Source organism: Rasamsonia byssochlamydoides (genome assembly GCF_041956645.1).
Source record: "Rasamsonia byssochlamydoides strain NRRL 3658 unplaced genomic scaffold VTN77scaffold_83, whole genome shotgun sequence".
NCBI lineage: Eukaryota > Fungi > Ascomycota > Eurotiomycetes > Eurotiales > Trichocomaceae > Rasamsonia > Rasamsonia byssochlamydoides.
In genome coordinates this window covers 52396-74159 of record NW_027192466.1, presented here as the reverse complement: position 1 = coordinate 74159, position 21764 = coordinate 52396, and the positions used below count along the sequence as shown (strand labels likewise).

Here is a 21764-nt window from a genome sequence, read left to right as displayed (position 1 = left end):
TCGCTCCTGGTGACCGCAATAATGTGAACAGTCGCCTCATCGAGGATCTACCTATCTTTCTGCGACTTTGCCCTCGTTTGCAAACCTTCAACAGGCTCTCTGTTGCCATTCATAATGCGAGTCTCATTGACATCCCTGGCTATCTTGTTAGCAAGCCTCCATAATGGGCATTGCTTACAAGCTTCTGATATACCTCCCGATACGCCTCTGTCTTCCTTAATTTCATCAGCCAAATCCCACCTCGCAGGAGGTGCTCCGCGAGATGCTCTTCCCTATTTCGATGCCGCCATCGCGCGGGATCCGACTAATTACCTTACTATCTTTCAACGCGGCGCCACTTATCTTTCCCTTGGAAGAGACGCACAGGCGACGGATGACTTTAACCGTGTATTAGAGCTCAAACCTGATTTTGAGGAAGCTCTGCTTCAGCGTGCCCGTATCAAGACACGATCTGCAGATTGGGCTGGTGCAAAAAAGGACCTCGAAAAGGCTGGCAAGCGATCCTCAGCCGAATACAAAGAGCTCGAGGAGGCACAGGCTGCAGCAGCACTCGCAGATGAGGCTGAAAGAAAAGGCGACTGGGATACTTGTGTGACTCAGGCGGGGATTGCTATCATGAAGGCGAGTACAGCTTTGAGTCTGCGACAGACACGGGCACGATGCCGCTTTGAGAAGGGCGACATTCAGGAGGGCATTAGTGACCTGGGCCATGTTCTTCATATTTCCCCCGGCTCGGTGGAACCACATCTGCAGATCTCATCAATGCTCTTCTACGCGTTGGGGGATACTGAGCGTGGTGTGGCTCAAATCCGGAAATGCCTGCATTCTGATCCGGACTCCAAGGCCTGTAGCCGTCTTTTCCGCAGGGAAAAACAGCTTGCCAAGCGAGTGGAACAGCTCTTGAGCTTTATGGAGAAACGAAAATTTAGCAATGCGGCGAACCTGATGGTTGGCAATGAAGACGAGAGTGGCCTGATAGAGGACGTCAAGCAGGATGTGAAAGAAGCCCGAGAATCTGGTCTTATTCATCCTAAGGCTCCTGATAATCTGTACATATTTCTTATCGAGACCGCTTGTGAGGCTTATCGAGGTGTAAGTTCCGCTTTGCCCTTTTCTTGATCTTGGCTGAAACTGACCATGACTCCGGAGCAGATGAGTTCACAAAAACGGGCGAGGACTTATTGCTCTGAGGCATTACAACGTAATCCTCAGTCTCTTCATGGTCTTCTTTTCCAGGCCCAAGTCTACATGGATGAGGACGACTTCGAAAAGGCCATTCATACGCTCAACACTGCCAAGGAGTATCATCAGAACTCTGGAGAAATCCAGGATCTCCTGCAAAAGGCTCATGTATTGCTAAAGAGATCGAAACAGAAGGACTACTACAAGGTTTTGGGAGTGAGCCGTGACGCAGATGAGCGGACCATAAAGCGGGCATATCGGAAACTCACTAAAATCCATCATCCAGACAAGGCTACGGCTCAAGGGGTGACTAAGGAGGAAGCTGAAAAGAAGATGGCCGCTATAAATGAAGCCTATGAAGTCCTTTCCGACCCCGAGCTGAGGGCCCGCTACGATAGTGGTGATGATCCCAACGATCCCCATTCTCAAAGGGGAGGCAATCCGTTCCAAGGCCACCCCTTCGGTCAGGGACATGGCCGTCAGCAATTTTTCTTCCAGCAGGGAGGTGGACCGCAATTCAAATTCTCAGCCCAAGGATTCAACTTTCCTGGCGGATTTCCCTTCGGTTAGAATTTTGATGGGACTCATTTGTCCAGCTCTGTTTCATTTTCATACTTTCAATCCTGGGTATTTTCTGGACCATTATGCAAAAGGTTTGGCTACGGTATTAATGTCTTAATTACTGAGGGTGGTGTTCAAAGGCGAAAGATTGGTGAATGTGTCTCGTTTTCCCTCTTGTATCCAACGGGTGTCTTGTCTCCTACTTTTTCAATCGTGTTTGTGTATGTGTAATAAAAGACGCAGTTTCCTACAGAGTCGTTAGACGGAGAGATCAATTCAGAAGAAGGAGTCCTTCAAGTATCTTGACAAGTATTGATACTCAATCCGCGGACGTGGACCTTTTAACTTTTTTTCTGAAAGAATTGTTTTCTATCAATACTTTTTTTTTTTGAAAGTCTTAAAAAAAATAGAAGAATGGATTCTTCGTGACCAATGAGGTCTGCATCAACTTCCAAGTATGCTATGCGTCTGAATTCAACTACGCAGTGATCGTTGAGTACGCACATTCTTTGCACTTGGCTTCTTTCACACAAACTAATTGCAACATAAGGCACTCTGATAAAGGATGATTATATCCAGATAGTCATCTTCCGATAAAAAAGAAATCGATTCTATTGAGTTTTGACTGAATTTCTTCATGCCTCGTATCGAGATCCTGTCGACGGAATAACAGGCGTACTGTAGATCAGTCGACAGAGTACAGAAGGTAATAACTTCAGAGCAGATTACTTCTTAGACGGCGCATCAGTCAATGGAACATAGCTGACAGCAAATACTTTCTCCTTGTGCACCGATCCATCCGCTTTCTTATCCACGACCCAGATATGCTGTGGACCAGCTAATCCCATTTGTTTGAGCTCCTTGTCTACCTGCGCAGACTCGACTGGGATGAACAGCCGACCTGGCGCACGCAGCTGCTCTATCAGCGTGTCATGAAGGGTCTCTGCGGCGGCGCCGACATGGATGGCGTCGTAGGGCCCCCCTTCCTTCCAGCCAAGTCGACCGTCCCCAGTGATGAACTGGACCTTTCCGGACTCCAGGAACTTGCGACCATCTTCCGACTTCTGCATGTTGTTGCGAGCCAAGTCGACCAGTTCCTGGATATGGTCGATCCCAATCACATGGCCGTCAGCGTCACTTGGTGACGACGATGAATCAGTGATCAGATTCGCGAAGACATGCGTCAAGTAGCCCGACCCGGATCCGATATCCAGAACCCGGGAGCCAGGATGCAGAAAGTCGATCAAGTACTCGCAAGCATGTCCGTGCATATGTGGTGCGGAAATGGTCGCGCCATAGCCGATAGGCTGTGGAGAGTCAGAATATGGGCTAGACGGGGCGTAGTGAGCGCGATCAACCTTGACATTGTCATTCAATTGTCAGCTCAGCTCCAATAGAAACACCCGAGTTATCTCTTGTTGACGTGGAAGGTCCATCATCAATAATCTGGAGGGGATCATTCAGCCGCTGAGTGCAGCAAATGGCTAGAGTCCAAAGGAGGGGCACAAAGAGAGGGGTTTCCCGGAGTATTAGGGCATGGCGAAAAAAGCTCACCCCAAGCATGGCCCGTTTCACCCGCTCATTCTTGATGAGACCCGAATTATACAAGTTCTCGATGAGCTCGGTATTGGTCGAGCCAGAGCAGAACCAAGCCATTGACATGGCCCTCCTGACAGGTACTCGATACAGACCCACGTTTAAAGAGGGGAGGAGGAAGCGATGCCCGCTGCGTAAATTGATAATGTTAATGTATTTCAACTTGAATTTGAGTCCTCTAATATCTAGCTTTGAGATGTAGGGGTAGCATAACAGTGAGCTTTCTTATGCGTTGTGATGAGAGAAAGATCTGATAGATAGGAGTGCAGCGTGCTTGTGACCTACCGACCAAGACGTTAGTTAGTACATAGAAGTTAGTTATATAAGTTATGTCTCATTCTCAGATCATCCGGTCGCAGCTACGATGACGCCAGATTCACATACGTTGTTCACGTGATAGTTCTCGTGGCAAGTGATATCCGATGGACAGCGAAGGTTGATTGGGTACAAAAACATCTGCATGAGATAGCCAAGCCATACTTGGGAGGTAGTAAGTCAAAAGCCAGACCAGCCACTAATACATTTAAATTTCTACAGGCAGACACACATCCTAGACATTAGTGTTTTGATATTTCCTCGATTGCCGCAACAGCTTGTATCGTTTGTACAGCTTTTGCGGTAACTTTCGTGATCTGCAGCCAGTGTCATATTGCCAATATTGATATTATAAGACATTAGCAACCATTGTGGCACTCCAATATCATACAGACTGACATTAAAGCATGGCCATCTCATCCCTTCCTTCTTCTGCTGCCTCTTCATCATCACCGTCAGACTCTCCGCCTTCATCGTTGCTTTCGGGGTGACCACCCCATTCCACGTCATGATCAATAGGATCTGTAAAGAACTCATGCTGCAGCGCTTCTCGGGCGCTGAGTCTCTTGGTGGGGTCCAGCTCCATGAGTCCAGCAAGTAGACGAGTGGCCTGTTTCTCACTCTCGGTGAGGTCCTGCACACAGCTCGACCAGATCACCAGCTTCTCCCAACCGTAACCCTTCTCTCCGATCGTAGGGATGTTCGTTTCAAAGATCTGCCCATGCATTGCCGCAGCTGCCTTCATGCGGCGAGTACCGAAAATGCTTGCCATTTCGATCAGTGCCTCAACGTCATCTGCTGAATTGAAGAAGGGGAAGCGTCGGCCGAGCAAGGTGAGCAGAATCACTCCGGCAGACCACATGTCTATCTTCGTGGTCTGAGAGGTGCACTTGAAGAGCACTTCCGGAGCACGAAATCCACGGGTGCCGGCTCGGTTGGCTCGTCGTGATGGTCTTGAATCGTTCTTGGGATACCCGGTTGACGGCGTCGCTCCATGGGAAGAATAATAGCTCCCGAGTAACTTTTGTCGGCGTATATGGGGCGGATAGGTACAGAGACACGGTCCCGTATAATCAGATCCCTGGCGCTAAAATGTCGCAAATGAGTAAGTCATATAGTACTCGCTATCCGATACAGAAAAGAGACCTCACCTCTGCCAGTCCAAAATCAACCAAGACTCCCTCTCGACGTTCAGGATTATAAAGAAAGTTCCTAGAAGCCCGAGTTCAGTATTTGCTGGCCAAATACCCGGAAATCATCTCTTACGTAGGCTTGATATCTCGGTGCAAGATGCCGTGTTTGTGAACTGAGGCTAACGCCGTGAACAGAGAGCGGAAATAATGGCGCATATCAGCGACCATGAAAGTGCGGTATTGGATGCGAAAGTCGGTGTGCGGAAAGTAGGGCAAAACCGCGACCACTTGATCCTGATGCCGGAAAGCTGTGATCAACGGGCACACAGACTTGCATCCTCGAAGATCATGCAGGAGCTCAAGCTCGTTTTGGATACGGAGTGGGCTGCTCGTCACATAAATCTTCTTTAGTGCCACATATCGAGGTTTCTTTTTCCGGTTCCTGGACGACAACTCCCCCCCCGGGTTATCGCCCAGCCTGCGCTTTTTGGATGGAGGGGCCCCCCACTGATCGTTGTCGGGATCATTGTCGAGATCCCAGTCATTCTGATAATGGTCGTAGAGGAGATCCTCGGCTTTATAAACTGTAGAGAAGGTTCCTTGAAAAAGCCACTGTTAGCGAAAAGACGCTTTCTCGAGAGCAAGGGGATATGTACCCTCTCCAATTCGATTGATCAGGCGAAATTGTTCCGAAATTCCAGGAAACGTCTCCTCGAGCTTCCTCATGTCCTCTTTGACCGATTCATCAACCTCTTCCTCAGGAACCTCGTATTCGTTGTCGCTTTCACTCGGGGAAGCATTGCTCTCCTTGGGTGCTCCGTCTTTGCCAGTTTCCTTCACTTCATTCACCGACTGACGCGTAGCCTCATCGTGTGTTCCAAACGCATCCGTGGGAGCGGCCTGCACATTCAACATGATCCTGACCGGTCTGGAAAAGAAGAACGAAACTGAAGGACTGCCGGTGGGTAATAGAGTGGAGAACGAAGTTTTGTCTGAGTTCGAGATAAATGCGTATGGTCAAGACTTTCTGCAAGACGAAGATGTCAGTTTTCAGTACTTAACTGAGGCCACGACAGTATCAATGGTGAAAGATGGCGGATTTGCAAAAGGATGTCTCATCACCACGAGGTTATGTTTGCAAAGACATTGTCTGCTGTGGACGCAACGCGGACCGAATCCCAAGGCGGCGAGCGATATCGCCAGAAGTGGCATGGGTGGGCTGTTTTTGTTTTCGTCATGAGGAAGAATAACAGCTTTACTACCTACCGAGGTACCAAGTACTCCGTAGTGCGCCTCCAGTGTTTACAGTTGTTTCCACCTGTTTTATTTCCAATGCGCTTGATGCGTTCTCTGCCTGCACCGCAATTCCCTCAACTTTGAGAAACCAGCCATGCCCAAGTCCTTTGGCAGGTATTATATTACTACGTACATTATTACGCAGCTAGACGCGGAAGCGACAAAAGTTACGCGCTGGAGCGTTGGCAACGAGATAAGGCGATCGCTTGAACAAACCCGCTGCACCATCCCTTAACAGGCTAGACCACAACCCGCCAGACGAAAAGGGGAAAACACAAACAGAGGCGGCGCGATAACAGTCAACACTGCATGGGGATCCCCACCTCGACGGACTGATGCTGCTCCTCCATCGACAACCAACCTCGCAGCCTTCCAACATTTCACGGTGATATTGTCGCCCACCATGGAGGACAGAATAGACTTCGACATCAATGAATCGTTGAAATATTATCTGAGCGACCCTGCCACGGTGCCTACTCTGGAGGCTGATCCGGAACTTGTTGATTGCGAAAATGACCCCGAACTGCTGTCGACAGCGCTGGTCGACAGCGTGGTGAATCCGATCGTCGATGGCATTGCTGAAAACCCGGAGGCCCTGATGAGACCCTCCTTCTTTGACTCGCTACAGTTTCTGCTAAAGTGTGTCCTATCTTCTTGCTCCAGCTACCCAGATGGACTTGAAGCTGAATTGCAAAATCCTTCCAGATGTTGCGCCGTATTACCATCGAAGAGTCTCAGCAAGATCCTCGATTTGATCGTCTCCGGACTCGCTGTCGAAGCGGATATCATCCATAGTGATCTCGAGGCCGACGAGCAAGAAGTGGTTCAGCAACACAAACAGCTCCTTGAGATGTACGGCTTTCTCCTGCAATGGGCGCTTTCGGCAGTGGAAATCAAGGCGGCGGAGAAGCCAGCAGATGCCGCTCCGGTCCGTCGAGGCCCTGGGAAGTCCGGAAAGCCGAAAACAGGCGTTAAGGACGGCAACTGGGACTGGACGGGACAGATCCAGATCTCCATGGAAACTATGTGCAAGGTGTTGAAGCTCAAATTAGGAAAGATTTTCATGACGACTTCGGACAGGGATACCTTTGTGAATCTGTTCACCCGTTCGGTATACCTCATCCTCGAGAACGAGCAGCGCGTAAAGAACACGGCAATTCGAATGCATGCCTTCAAAGTACTGTGTATCGCAGTGAAACACCATGGCCATGCCTTTGGTATGATATCAGCAGCTTGGTTAGTCAGACTTACTCTGCTGACAGCATTTACAGGAGCACAAACATCGATTGTGCAGAGCTTGACCTATTTTGAGCATCTTTCGGAGCCAATGGCCGAGTTCTTGCACATTCTTGCAGAGCAATACGACTATACCCAGCTATCAGACGAGATACTGAGGTACGAAGCATCCTGACCCGCAACCGAATTGTTGCTGACGCCATCACAGGGAACTTGCAAACAAGGAGTTTAACTCAAATGACACGAGAGGCCCGAAGTCGGTCTCGGCATTCATCGTGAAGCTGTCAGAGCTTGCCCCTCGGCTCGTCATGAAGCAGATGACACTTCTCGCCAAGCAGCTTGATAGCGAGGTAATTCCCAAGTCTTACACAGAAGTTGAGCACATGATTAATCGGCTCTTAGTCCTACACTTTACGCTGCGCTATTATTGAAGTCTGCGGAAACCTCATCGCCGATCTCAGTAAGGAGGATGAGAGGAGCGAGAACTATAAAACTCAAATCAATGCCTTCTTTGATGTTCTCGAGGAGCGGTTTCTGGACATCAATCCCTACTGCCGCTGTCGAGCCATTCAGGTCTACATGCGACTGTGCGAGTTGGAACAAAAGTTTCCCAAGCGGCGACAGACCGCTGCAGAGTTGGCAGCAAGGAGCCTTGAAGACAAGAGCAGTAATGTGCGAAGAAACGCCATCAAGTTGCTGGCGAAACTGGTATCCACTCACCCGTTCAGCGTTATGCATGGCGGGCAGTTGTCCTATAAAGATTGGGCTGCCCGACTCGAGGCTGTCGAGGCTGAGCTGAATGCCCTTAAACCTCCACCAGAGACACCAGGCCTGGGTGAGACTCATGTTGACAGCGAACTGTTGGACGACGCGACACAAATGCCGGATGACTCTCCATCGAAGGCCCCAAGAATGACTGAGGAGCAGAAAGCTGCAGCGGTGCAAAAGGCGGCGGAGGAAGCCGCAACGTCGGAACTGCTTGCGAGACTTCAACTAACCAGAAAATACTATCTTGAGGCGATTCGCTTTATACAAGTCCTGCATTCGGCTTCGCGAATCGTGTCACAGTTGCTCTCATCTCGAAATAAGAGTGAGGTGATCGAAGCGATGGACTTTTTTGTCGTGCTTGACGCGTACAAAGTCGAGACTGCACGGTCCGGAATTCGACGAATGCTTCGACTCATCTGGACCAAAGGGAACAGTGACGAGGGCAAAGGAGTCCAGACCCATCTGATTGACTGCTACAAAGGGCTTTTCTTCGATGCTCCTGACTCCTTCAGTCCCAACGATGCTGCAAACTATATTGCTCGCAATATGATCAGTCTGACATTTGGTTCGACCCCGGCGGAGTTGACGTCTCTCGAACAGCTCCTCAGCATGATGATGAAAGCCGGCCATATATCAGATGCCGTTATCGCAAAGCTTTGGCAGGTTTACAGTGTGCAGAAGAGGGAAATATCGAAGAAACAGCGCCGAGGTGCAATTATTGTCCTCGGAATGCTCGCTTTAGCTGATCCAGAGGTCGTCGTGAAGGAAACCGAAGCAATGCTGCGGATTGGCCTTGGGAGCCTGGGGCGCTCTGACTTGGTCCTCGCAAGATATACGTGTATCGCACTCCGGAGAATGGCACCTGGACGGCAAGCAAAGAGCCAGGACAGCGGTGTGGCAAAATTGTCTAATGATCACCCTGTGTTAGTGAAGCTGGCGGCGATGATAGAAATCGCTACGGATAGTAAAGAATGGTATGGAGTGGCGGAGCAGGCGATTGGAGCCATCTACGCGCTGTCGAAACATCCGGACGTCCTCTGCTCGGATATTATCCGCCGAAAGACCAAGTTCGTTTTCCAGTCTCATCTTCGCCAACCATCTCCCACACAGACAATCCCCGAGGGAGAGGAACAGCGGCCGGGCACACCCTCCAGTGATGGTCAATCGGCGAAACCGAAGCCGACGTCCACGGCGCTCTCACAGCTTCTCTTTATCGTGGGCCATATTGCCATCAAGCAGATTGTACATCTCGAACTATGTGAACTCGACTTCAAGCGTCGAAAGGCTGAGCAAGAGAAGAACAAAGCGGCTAACGCGGCTCAGCAGAAAAAGGGTGACCAAGCGGATGATAATGAGCTGGACTTGATCGGTGGAACCACGGAAGATGACTTCACTGAAGCGATGGCTCATATCCGTGAACGCGAGCTTCTCTATGGAGAGAATTCCTTACTGACTAACTTTGGACCCTTGGTCACCGAGATATGTGCAAATAACAATGCCTATCCAGATCGCAATCTGCAGGCAGCAGCCACATTATGCATGGCTAAACTGATGTGCGTGTCCGCGGAGTATTGTGAAAAGAATCTTCCACTGCTCATCACCATCATGGAGCGATCGGATGACCCTATAGTACGCAGTAATGCAGTGATTGCTCTGGGGGACATGGCGGTCTGCTTCAACCATCTGATTGATGAAAATACGGACTTCCTTTACCGCCGACTCAATGACAGCGATGCTTCTGTCAAGCGCACCTGTCTGATGACACTCACCTTCTTGATCCTGGCTGGACAGGTAAAAGTCAAGGGCCAGCTCGGTGAAATGGCCAAATGCCTGGAGGATGATGACAAGAAGATCGTGGATTTGGCACGCATGTTTTTCACTGAATTGGCGACCAAAGACAATGCGGTCTACAACCATTTTGTTGACATATTCAGTCTGTTGAGTTCCGAGACGAATCTGGACGAAGGGGCTTTGAGACGAATCATTAAATTCCTCGCCGGTTTTGTTGAGAAGGTAAGATTTGTTCATCCTCATAAAGTCGACGTGGAAGCTGACATGCTTGCTCTGCAGGAAAAACATGCGAAACAACTTGCAGAAAAGTTGGCAGCACGGCTTGCACGCTGTGAAACGGAGAGGCAGTGGAATGATGTGGCTTATGCCTTGTCTTTGTTGCCACATAAGAACGAAGAGATCACGAAGACACTGAATGCAGGTTTCAGAGTGGTCACAACAAGCGCGTGATGCATCTGTTGATTCAGGAAAATGTTTATGACGGTTATATGCTTATTGTTATGTTGGACGCTGGGAACGGCATGAGAGGGCTTGGATGGTATTTTTTTTTCACATATCTTCCTGTTTGTTACTTGCGCTTAGGATTTTTAACATGTAAATATAATGGTTTTATTTATCCCCCATTATTTCCTTTGAATAACTATGGAGAAAACTTCCCCTCAGCTGATTCAAACAGACAAGAGTACAGTGCGGAATGTAACGCCGCCATCCATACCCTGAAAGATGCCTTGGGAACAGCAGCAGACAAAAACACCGACAGGGCAAGAAGTGCAGTTTCGAGAAATGATTGAAAAACGTCAATTGTCATAGAATAGAGAGAACCTGAATAGCAATAATGTCTTCTATATCCCGTAGAAGTAGAACTGTAATATAAGTAAGGAAGGTTTCCCACCAACCTATAGCTATAATAACTCTTCACGTAGTTGAGAAAAATACACAGATGTTCGGTCAGAGTCAGAACACCAAACACCTTACATAAGGATGGCATTATGTATGTAGGTTGATGAGTCTGCAATCGGCCCGCCGGCAGACAGATCGGACTATAAATTGAATGCAACAACACTGAACACCTGAAACCCATATGTACTGTACTGTACTGTACTGTATAATAAAGTTCTATAATAGAAAAGGGGGGAAAAAAAGAAAGAAAAAAAAAGAAAAGAAAAGACAAGATTTTCTTATGCTCCCGTAACCTTACTCTCTTCCAAGTGGAAGTCACCTTCATGCAGACCGCGGAGCGCTTTCTTCCCTTCCTCATTTAGATCCGGTTTTCCGACGGGAGTCAAGGCAGCAGTGAAAAAACGGGGTTTCCATTCCTCGTTCTTGGCTTTCCTTTCGGCTGCTTTTTCGCGTTGGCGTTCTTCGATGTCCTGTTTCAGTTTTGTGGCCTGGCTGTATTGTTTCTCTAGGATGGCGGCCGTTACTTTGGACCAGAGTTTTCGGGATTCGTTGGGCAGTTGGAGTTCGTCCGGTGGGACAATCTTGGTCGCGGGAAACAGAGGTGTGACATCAACGAGAAGTTGAGGTTCTGAGGAACCGGGTAATGTATAATATATCTGCTCACGCCAGGATCCATTGATGCGGGCGAGCACGTCGCTCTGCGGTACATCCTTGATCCTAGTCTTGTTATCGTTCGCGGGGTCGTATCGGAAGATGACCCCCTCTACCCGGTTCTGGGGCCGGCCAACCCATCCATCTTCAATGTATTGGAGGATGACTTTGATGCGCGTTTTCGGGCAGGTCACATAAGAACTACCCGTCACTGTGATGGAAATTGTGCCTCTCAACAAGCCGCCGAGATGAGCCGAGGGGTGGGTGAGTTGATACTCTTCGTTATCTCGCTTTTCGAGGGTCACAAAAATGCCATGGTTATGCTCGCCGGGGCCAATGCGGATGCTCGTGCCAGTGAACCTGGCGCTAATCTGGTCAAACCCTCGAGCGGAGACTCCTCGTTGCGGACAGTCAATGTAGAAGGCCGAGACTGGAGGGTGATGAGACGTCTGCTCGGTCAGATAACAGACCTTCACCGGGCCATTGCTACCATTGATAACCGTCGCAGCCCCATTTGTTGTACCACCTCCGGATGGGATTATGGGTGGTTTAGTATGGTCAACTTCCCAGTAAGACTGTAAGAACGGACGACAATATCAGCCACGGCTTGCGGTGACAGCAGATGCGATCAAGTCTATGGGGCCACAAACCCTAAAAAATTCACCGAGAGTAGAATTATACGGCTTGCATGGCTTTCCCTTGATATATTTCTACCCGTCTCGTTATCAGTAGGGAATCCTTGGAGTTTAAAACTGCGGTCAAGAACATACCAGGTCCTTGGTAAACCAAAACCTTAAAACTTCCAGCATCCGACCCAATTCATCATCTGATGTGCCAATGCTGGGAACCATGTCAGAAGGACATCCTCAACCGGAACACGAGTGTTCTAACCTGGCAAAAATCTCGGGTCTATCCAGATAGTTCCAGTATTCTGATCCTCGCATCAGCCATGAGTATGAAAAGGCGAACATCATACAAAGCAACAAGAGCGCACCTAAGTTAGGAGTTGGTTCTAGAAGGTGTGACGGTAGAGAAAAGCGAACGGACGCAATGTCTGCAACGCCAATAAACCTGCAAATGAACAGTCTCCGTCAGCAAATATAATTCTATCTACCCAAAGAATGTATTCTCCTTCATGGAGAAAGTAAGCTGAGTCGGGAAAGAAGAGGAGGTTGGGAAGATCAATGCGTACTTTCGAAGAATTGAAACGAAAGTTTTCAGCTTCGAGGAATCATCAGCTCTTTCGGCAGCATCAGAGCCGGCGACAGAAGAGGCCGGATCGTTACTCATTCTGATCAAACCAGCGTCTCGACAAGGAGGATCTTTCAGTGACAAGCTTCGCAGTTTGACCCAACGAGCGAAAAGCCGTTCATATGAAAGAGACGGCCGTCATAGATACCTGATGAACGATGGCGGTTAGGTCGAGGCTCTGAGGATAAGATGGCAGCTCATTGTCTGACGTACGAGCCGAATCCCTCGATTTCGAGACTCGTGAAGAATGGAACTTAGAAAAGAAACCCTTTCCCCGTGATGAAGGGGTCCTGTGTGCTCGACGCGACCGATCAACTTAGCGGTGACGGTTTCGCCTCCCAGCGTACCTAACTTCGAACCTAAGGCGGGCCCGTGTACGTCACAGATCCAGGCGGTCCGCCTCTGGGGCACCGATGCTGGCTCTCAATAGGGAATCGACGGGGTCCAGAGACAGGCAATGAGACTCGTTCATCCCTTATACGGGAGGAGAGACGATGGACTCCCCTCATGAGCATCCTTTTGGGTGATGATGGGGATTATTGTTCCTGGCTGGGGATGCGCAAGTGGCGGCGGAAACATGGCTGATAAGCGGCTAACAAGAGTTAGGGTCCAATCAGCTCCCCACGAGGCCTGACGTCTGCCGGAGAGACCACGACGAGACAGTCGCTAAGGTTATTATGCCTTTCCACGCGGCACAGCCTGTCTGTTGGGCAGGTGTCATCTCTGGAGATCGTCCAGAGCTACTCCAGATTCCTACAAGCTTGCGAGAATGGGCTACTGGTTCATGCCGGTCATAGGCGGTGACATATTATATCCTCTATATATATACCCCAGGGTTCCTGGGCAGATGTATTATCCAATCGACAAAACGGTAAATCTGTATGTATTCACTTCCACCGTTCGCTTTCCACGCTCATTCCCACTCGCTCAGCCGGCTTCGCCAAAGTCATAATGGCCCGTTTGAGCCGCATGCTGCGTGGCTCCTTTTTCCCCGACGAACATGCCCCCGCAAGTATTGCACCGAATCCGAAAACTAGCCGTGTCTGTGTAGTAATGCCGCGCCTGGAGGATCTTGCACAGCTCGAGGGCCTTTTCCAGAACCACCGGATCCGCAGCATCGAAAATCCTGGTGTCGAACTCGGGTGGTGCATAGGCATGGGTGAACGGCGGGTCCGACGGAGAGAGTGCAATCGTATCGTAATGGATTCCGGAGTAGACCACAAAGCATCGGGTCGGCCGTCCCTCGTTAAAGCGGTCCACCCGAAGGGTCTGCACATCGATCGAGCAGATCTCGATATCAAAATGTTTGCTGAGTATGCTGAGTTCAATCGCACCGCCCCAGGCGCTTTCACTTTGGATCCATCGGCAGTAGTCATCTGGCTTCTTTTCTAGCACCACCTCAGAGTAAACGTCCGGCTGCTCTTGAATGGTCTGAGCCACTATTGAGCGGAGCTCGGTCATCGTGTCCATTCCTCCGATGACAGCACTGCCAACCGCACGGAAGAGGCATGAGTTATCATCCGGCATGATACGGAGGACGATGGTTCCAGAATGCTCGGGAGACGGTATCTCGGGAGGATCGCTCTCGACGTCTGCTGCAGAGGTCTTTCGACTCAGGGACAACGGTTTTGAGGGCACTGGCAAGCTCTGAGAAGCCTGGCGTCCTAGATGTTCGCCGGACGGCTGTCTGATCGGCTGGACTCCGGCATGACTATCACCTGCTGGCTCGTTTGTCCTCTCTCTGCTGGTGACAATGAGCTGTTCACCATTCAGATTGACACCTAACTCGGCGATTTTTTGGATCGGTTTGTATTGATCCAGTCGAAGCGGCTGGAGAGTCGGATATCCGTATTTAACATCAAACGCAGCGAGTCCTGTCTGTTCGCTGATGAGAGTTCGAAGTTCGCCTACCGTAGCTCCGTCATCAAGGGTGATGGTAGACTGTCCGGCGGGGCCGCGGACTCTCACTCTCATTTTCCTGGACACCGCAGTGCTCCAAGCCTGTGAGAGGCACAATATTCCAAAAAGAATAAATTCAAGACCTCTAGCCGCTGAAACTTGCTGTCAGGATGGGATCTCGAAGGTGTATCTGCGGTGATAGGAAAGAAAGAGCTGTTCAATACCCTGCTTTGCGCCAAATGATGCGGGGGCGCAAACGGGCTTAATCGCGTACGGAGTAGGAACGCTAATTAAAAGTGGCCACACGGGGCGACATGGAAACTTGAGATAGTTACTAGACCGCCATCACTAAGTCTCCAGTCTTTTACAGAAGCACTGTCCCTGCAAGTACGTGGCGGGGATTCACCAGCTTGCTCGACTCACATGTTAATGGGCAAAGCCACGCCAAAACAAATAGACCGATGAGGACCGAAACCAGCAAACCCAAGGTCAGCCTGGTCGATAAAGGCTTGGCGGCTGATGGTTCATGTTCTGTCAGCTTTCAGTCAGGTAGCAGGACCACGCTTGCTGGCTGCATTTTCAGCGTCGAAATTTCAGTGACAGTGGATATTCTGGTTATACAATTTACTCGATCCTGCGACAAGAAATGATTGCTTTATTGTGAATTCAAGTCACATGGGTCGATGTGTGGCTCATCATTTCAATGCTTAGTAAGGTACTGCGCCACAGCGCGCTAGTACCTGTGCCCGCGCGTTTCAATAGTAGCGCAACAGCAGATCGCCGCATCGCATCTCGACTCGCGGAAAGTTCTTGGGAATACGCCTGGCCAGCGCCGAGGTTTCGGTTTCCGGGAAGCATGGCGAAGCAACCAGCGGAGCCAGAGGCTGCAGAGGCCCAGTCTCAGCCGCCCCAAGCAGAAGAACCTGTTCAATCTATTGAGAATGATGACAACGGTGACCGGAAAGACGACGCGCCTGGCGACGGCGAGCCGTCTCAGGCTCAGGATGCGGCCGGCGAGATTACTGAGGACCAGTGGAGGTCGATGATGGATGTGGTTATGGCCATCTATGAGTATCGTGAAGAAGAGTACGTGCGAAGACCCCTGTCACAAAACAAGGGTTGTGCCTTCTAACAGAACTCTGTCGCAGTGGCCATGACCCTTCGAGACTCTTCCAACGCAGTGTCAATAAGCGCAATGTTCCCGACTACTATGAGATAATTAAAGAGCCCATGGCTCTCAGCATTTTGAAGCAGAAAATCAATAAGCGCGAGTATAAGACCTTTGCGGAATTTGTGCGAGACTGCGCACTGGTAAGGGATATGACAATCCGCCCGCATTTGAATCATTCGCTCACACTCTATGCTTAATTTCTAGATTCCGCATAATGCGCAGACGTACAATCGCCCTGAATCCCAGGCGTACAAAGATGCGCTCGTCATCAAGGTGAGGAGAACTTGGACCCATTCGTGCCCCAGGAGGAAACTAACAGTCGTCGCTCCCGCAGGAGGTGTTTATCAACGAGTTTAAGAAACTGGTCGACGAAGGTATCATTACGGCGGAGGTTGCAGAGTTGCCAGACCTAGGGGAAATTCCGGAAGCGGATCCACTACCTCCCGAGGACGAAGAAGAAGAGGACGATGACGAGGATGAAGATGACGAGGATGCCGACGACTCCGACGATGGCGGTGGCCGTCGCAGGAGAAGGCGCGGTGCTCGGTCATCCGCCGCCAAGAAAGATGAATCGCAGAATGATCCAGAGCTTCGGAAAAAGCGAGGGAGGCCGCCGCGAGTCGACACGCCAATGGAAGCAAGAATCAAAGCTATCCTGAAGGGGATACGTAAACCCAAAGACTCCAGCGGTCAACTCAAGATTCGCCATTTCGAGAGGTTGCCTGATAAGGCGATGTATCCGGACTACTACATGGAGATCAAAGAGCCGATGGCGATCGACCTTATCAAGAGGAAGTCAAAGCGAAAGAAGTACAATTCGGTGGACCATTTCATGCGGGATATTGATCTGATGTTCAATAACGCAAAACAATACAACCAGCCTGACAGTCAACTGTACAAGGATGCGGTGGACCTGCAGGCAGAGGCACACAGGCTAGCGGAACAGGAAAAGAAGAAACCAGACAGCGAATACCTGATGGAGGATGGACGCTTGCCTCTGCCAGAGGGCATCTATCACAACGGCGAGCTGTGGAAGGTGGGAGACTGGGTTCATATCCAGAATCCCAATGATGTGACCAAGCCAATTGTGGCACAAATCTACCGCACATGGCAAGATGCGGAAGGCGACAAGTGGGTAAATGCCTGTTGGTATTATCGTCCTGAACAGACAGTGCATCATTATGAGAAGCACTTCTATCCCAATGAAGTGGTCAAGACAGGCCAGTATCGCGATCACCGGATTGAGGAGGTGGTTGACCGTTGCTTTGTCATGTTCTTCACGCGCTACAACCGAGGGCGACCGAGGGGGTTCCCTCCAGACAAAGAAGTGTATGTTTGCGAAGCTCGTTACAACGAGGAAAAGCACAAATTGAACAAGATCAAGACCTGGGCAAGCTGTCTCCCGGACGAAGTCCGTGACAAGGACTACGAAATGGATCTGTTCGACGTACCCCGGAAGATCAAAAAGGTGCCCAGTCCTATCAAGCACTTGCTGAAACCAGATGCAAAGGAAACCGATGAATTACCCAAGCCTACTTGGGGAGCGGAAAAAGCACCTCCCCTTGTGGGAGCTGTGCACTGTCGTCCACGAGATGAGAATGTGAGTTTTCTGCTTTCTTTGTTTGTTGATTTGCATATGAAAAGCTGACCTCCATGCTTTTAGGAGTCACCCCCGCCCGAGCCAACTCCATCACCTCCTCCCCAGCCGGTGCCTCAGCCCGCGGTCCCGTCAGCGCCTCAGCAGCCGCCTGCAATGACTCGACCGCCAACGACCCAGAGTGTAGATAGCGAGACGGCAGCAGTAGCTCCTGCACCGCCAGCGCGTTCGCCAGCACCACCAGCATCAGCAGCAGCATCGGTTCCTCCGACGCCAAATGCGCCGGCTGCTGTACCTGCTCAGCCATATCAACAACCTCAAGCCACACCTACACCTCCTGTCTACCAACCTCCATTGCAAGCCCGCGCTGGCAACTATGCACCACAGGCAGCCCACCCAGCGGCCTATCAAGCTGCACCTCTCCCTCCGCACCAATATGCCACACCTCAACATCCATCTTATGCACCATACGCGGCCAACCGTCTTCATGCTCCTCCGCCACCTGTTTACAATCCCAATGCACCACGGCCTATCGAAGTGTTCCACCTGAGCGATACCGCTAATGCAGCAATCCCGGAAAATATCCGTAAACAGTTTCACTGCGACGACCAAGGTCGTGTTCTCTTCTTTTCAACTCCGCCACTGGACCTTGTTCCGCCTGCCGAAAAACGACTTGGTCACTCCCTGAAATATCTAGCGGCGAAAGCGGCGAAAGAAGAGCGACGAAGGGCCATGGAGCAGGAGAAGCGAAAGGCTGCCGAAGATGAAATGGATGTCGAGCAACCGTCGAAGCGTCCGCGGACAGATGAGCAGAAAGCTCTGGCTGCCGAAGTCGAAAACCTAACGGAGAAGGCGCTCAATCTGCTCGCTAACCAGGTGGCGGCTGGTACAGACGAGTTCTACAAGGCCGTCTACGGCGACAAAGCGGAAGAGGCCAAGATGGCCGATCGAAAGGAGCGTGAGCGGCAAGTGCTAGCCGAGAAGCTCTCCGAGAAGACGACGGCCCAAATCACGGCTTTGTCGAAGAAGGTGACGTCGAACAGTCTCGATCTGAAACGCAGCGGTGTGTACCTGGCCGATTTGAATTGAGGTCTCATATTTCTTTCTTTCTTTCTTTTTCTCCTTATCCTGTATGAATGAGTGACAATTATCTTATGGGTTTCTTTTCTTTTCTTTTCTGCTTCGGATGGTTCTTTATTTAAAAGGTGTTGCAATGGGAGATACAGGCATAGGGACGGAGCGTTCTTGGGAGCATTAAAGAGCCTGTCATCTATCCGGCGTTAACTAATTAGTCCAGTTTTCTGACTGCGGATTGTTATCTTATTATTTTCTTTTTTTATCCATGAAATGAAAGTGAAAGTGAAAGTTCAAATATCGCAAAAAAAAGTCTTTCCCATTTATGCCAACTTTGTTTTTCGTAGACTTCGTACATACATATATATATGTAGGAGGGCCTAGCCAGATCAGATCAGATGCCCCCAATCAAATCAATCCCTGGATCAAGAATGAAGGAGGCAACTTAATTACTGTAGTAATAAGGATTTTTTTTCCCCTTCCCAGCCAGGTTAGCTGAGTTCTGACCATTGTTTTTTTTTTTCAACCTGCTCCAGTTTTTTAAGTCGTTGATTGACATGGCGACAAACTGTTAACAGAGAGAGGGAGAGAACAAGCATAGAAACAAAAAATGTCCAGTCTTTGAGGAATTCTACATACATACATACAAAACGCCCTTTTTTGACCCGTTTTTTTCTGTCCTTTTTCTTTTTCTGTTGTTCTTTTTTTTCTCTTTTCTTTGCCTTTCCTTGACTTGGAGTCAACATGATACCAACAACATCAACAACAATAAAAAGGGGAAAGGGAAAGCGAAAGAGAGAGGGAATAGGATAGAAAAGAAAGACAGAGAAGAGAAAGAGAGAATAGGAAAGGAAAGAGAAGATAAGAGAAGAGAAGAGGGTTATCTAACATAGCCAAGCCAAGCGTATGTAGATAGATGCTCTAGCCAGTCACGCAGGGCAGGGCAAATGAAATGAAATGAACGCAAAATCCAAATCTCGCTGAGAAAGAAAGGAAAAAAGTCCATTCTATGCAGGTGCTTCAAGCTTGTTTGTGCATGTAAAAAGCAGAAAGGAAAAGGAAAAAAAAAGACAGAGGACTGATGAGAAGCTATTAACTGGAGGGAAAATTTGTACATACACGCGCAATGCACACACGCACACACATGTAGATTGTAGATTACTTTGCAGATGCGTCGTCGGGCCAAGCTGAGAGGGATGATGATCACGATTGAAACTCCAAGTCTTGCGATGAGGACGATGGCCCTTCCTCATTGTTGGATGCGGAGGATTTGTTCGCCTCGTTCCAGACCCCACTCGTTCGCTTGTTGCTTTCCTCTTCTTCCATGGAAAAGACCAGGTCGCCCTGTTCTTCATCGATCCTGCTCGTGGTCACAGGCGAGGACACTGTGCGATCAAGACGGCTGTTGCTGGTGGTGGTGGTGGTGGTAGTGGTTGGACCGGCAGACGTGGATGTGGATGTGGTTGGATGGAGTGCAGAATTCGGGTGAAGAGACATGCTGCTGAGCTGCTGCGAGATCATCGACATGGATGATTGACGGGCAGGGCTCGACACAAATGACGAAATATCACCCGACACCGGGCGGCTGCCAATAGGACGGAGGCTAGGGCTCGAGGTAAGATGTAGGGATGACTCGCGCAGCGGCGATCCAATGTGACTGAAGGAAGACGACGACCCTCCGTGGGCCGCCTCCTCCTCTTTCTTTTGTCGCTGTTTGGCGAACAACGCTCCAAATCGCGAGGGACTTGAAGCCAAGGGTGACCCTACTTTCGTCAAACTCGTCCCCGTTATACCCAGGCTGCCAAAGTCTTTGTTGCTGGAACTCAACTCATGCTCTGTTCGGGAGAGTCTCCTCATCTTTTCTTGCGGCGTGAGTACTTCGTCATGCAGGTTGACTGGGAGGTAGTCTTCCTCCATGGGGAAGTTACTGTCGTCCCAATCATCCAATACTGTTGGACGGGGCACGCTGGCCGACAGCACTTTAGACCGAGGAGCCATTCGCTGAGAATGCAAAAATCGTGGACCCAGTAAATCCTCCGCAATTGCCGGGGGAGAGGAGCCGAAATTGGACGATGGCTTTCGTAGATCAGACCCAAAGGCAGTGTCACGAAGGCTCTTCAGAACATCTGAAGGAGCTCTCTGGGTTGGTGGTGACGAGAGTGACGACAGTTCTAGTCCAAACTTTGACGGCATCGAAGCTGCCACCGGCCCATACCGTGCCACATGTGAGATACCTTGACTATCAAAAGACGCGGGGAGTGGAGCATCAAGAGCGGTCAGGTGGTATTTGGGAGATGCTGGTTGCCGAATGTCGTCCACTGGTGATCCGTACTTTGATCCTGCGTCCGATACAAAGCCAGTATCAATCATCGGTATGCCCTCGTGAGGCGGCTGCTGCTGTTGCTGAGCTTGCAATGCGGAGAAATCGTCCTGACCAGGGTAAGGATATGGATATCGCACATCGTGTCCATTCATCCGCTGCTGGGACAACACCGAATTGGTGAGCGCAGAGTCCTGATTGTGGTACGCCTGCGGATTCACTCGGCCACCCAGGTTGAGATGTCCTCCTCCGCTTCCTCCTCCCATTCCCAGACCGAAGTTGGGTCTGTTCACACGCCGGCCATCCGGCAGGATATGCGCCAATGCACATTTGGCCCCAAATTTGCAGTTTCCCTAGGAATTTTCCACCTGTCAGTTTCGACAAGCAATCGCTTCTCACGCGGAGACGCCGGCACCTTTGTAAAATATTTACACGGAGCTGAGTCCACAGAAGCGTCGGTCGAGTGGAGGAACGGACAGGCAGGGCCGGCCTGGCAGGCTCCTTGTCGGAAGAATTTGCAGGGGACATGTTTGGTATCTAGGTGTTGGATAGATAGGAGATCAGCTTTCACGAAACGAAGCAACCAGCACGGAAGGCAGAATTTATGAGACAACAAGCGTACTTTTGGGGGTGGGATTCGGAGGACTGCGAGCAACCATTTCGAACGGCGCCGCCCCTGACATGTTGCGGGCATGGCCGTTCGGGGGATGGCCGGGAATAGGACCTCGGGTTCTCATCTCGCTCGACAGACGGTTCTGATGGGCACGAAGACCATTTGTGAGAGGCACAGGAGGGTTCCGCTGCTGGGCTGGTAGGTGAGGTTGACGCTGCTGCGCTTGCTGCATCGCCGGAGACGGGCGTGCTGCGAAGGAGTGGAGGGGTATTCCGAAGAGGTTTGGCGGGGGCTCCGAGTGCAAAAGCGGTAAAGGTACGGAGTATTTTCTTTGGATATTTAGCGGTAGCGGCGGAACCTTGGAAGTTGGAACATTAGCAGCTAGACAGCTGCAACTGATATCAGCAGCA

General features: G+C 50.2%; 8 protein-coding genes across 8 annotated transcripts; 3 read left to right on the top strand and 5 right to left on the bottom strand.

Annotated features, from left to right (window-relative positions):
- Positions 1–114: 114 nt before the first annotated feature.
- On the top strand, positions 115–1752 carry VTN77DRAFT_9166 (uncharacterized protein; the record flags this gene model as incomplete). The annotated part of the gene is made up of 2 exons (XM_069425744.1): positions 115–1092; positions 1153–1752. 2 exons carry the CDS (start codon positions 115–117, stop codon positions 1750–1752), a joined length of 1578 nt encoding a protein of 525 aa, XP_069274112.1.
- A 716-nt stretch (positions 1753–2468) lies between these two features.
- VTN77DRAFT_9165 (uncharacterized protein) lies at positions 2469–3399 on the bottom strand (the record flags this gene model as incomplete). Its single annotated transcript, XM_069425743.1, has 2 exons — positions 2469–3101; positions 3298–3399. The coding sequence occupies 2 exons, from the start codon at positions 3397–3399 to the stop codon at positions 2469–2471; spliced, it is 735 nt and encodes a 244-aa protein (XP_069274111.1).
- Positions 3400–4054: 655 nt separating this feature from the next.
- Positions 4055–5702, bottom strand: VTN77DRAFT_9164 (uncharacterized protein; the record flags this gene model as incomplete). Its single annotated transcript, XM_069425742.1, has 4 exons — positions 4055–4741; positions 4806–4866; positions 4921–5386; positions 5444–5702. 4 exons carry the CDS (start codon positions 5700–5702, stop codon positions 4055–4057), a joined length of 1473 nt encoding a protein of 490 aa, XP_069274110.1.
- Positions 5703–6486: 784 nt separating this feature from the next.
- On the top strand, positions 6487–10328 carry VTN77DRAFT_9163 (uncharacterized protein; the record flags this gene model as incomplete). The annotated part of the gene is made up of 6 exons (XM_069425741.1): positions 6487–6722; positions 6789–7300; positions 7355–7478; positions 7528–7669; positions 7722–10100; positions 10158–10328. 6 exons carry the CDS (start codon positions 6487–6489, stop codon positions 10326–10328), a joined length of 3564 nt encoding a protein of 1187 aa, XP_069274109.1.
- Positions 10329–11056: 728 nt separating this feature from the next.
- VTN77DRAFT_9162 (uncharacterized protein) lies at positions 11057–12719 on the bottom strand (the record flags this gene model as incomplete). Its single annotated transcript, XM_069425740.1, has 6 exons — positions 11057–12004; positions 12080–12139; positions 12200–12269; positions 12321–12360; positions 12424–12500; positions 12622–12719. The coding sequence occupies 6 exons, from the start codon at positions 12717–12719 to the stop codon at positions 11057–11059; spliced, it is 1293 nt and encodes a 430-aa protein (XP_069274108.1).
- Positions 12720–13607: 888 nt separating this feature from the next.
- On the bottom strand, positions 13608–14654 carry VTN77DRAFT_9161 (uncharacterized protein; the record flags this gene model as incomplete). Its single annotated transcript, XM_069425739.1, has 1 exon — positions 13608–14654. The coding sequence occupies one exon, from the start codon at positions 14652–14654 to the stop codon at positions 13608–13610; it is 1047 nt and encodes a 348-aa protein (XP_069274107.1).
- A 781-nt stretch (positions 14655–15435) lies between these two features.
- On the top strand, positions 15436–18436 carry VTN77DRAFT_9160 (uncharacterized protein; the record flags this gene model as incomplete). The annotated part of the gene is made up of 5 exons (XM_069425738.1): positions 15436–15665; positions 15728–15890; positions 15955–16023; positions 16085–17350; positions 17414–18436. 5 exons carry the CDS (start codon positions 15436–15438, stop codon positions 18434–18436), a joined length of 2751 nt encoding a protein of 916 aa, XP_069274106.1.
- A 1188-nt stretch (positions 18437–19624) lies between these two features.
- Positions 19625–21586, bottom strand: VTN77DRAFT_9159 (uncharacterized protein; the record flags this gene model as incomplete). Its single annotated transcript, XM_069425736.1, has 3 exons — positions 19625–21094; positions 21157–21278; positions 21364–21586. 3 exons carry the CDS (start codon positions 21584–21586, stop codon positions 19625–19627), a joined length of 1815 nt encoding a protein of 604 aa, XP_069274105.1.
- Between the last annotated feature and the right edge of the window lie 178 nt (positions 21587–21764).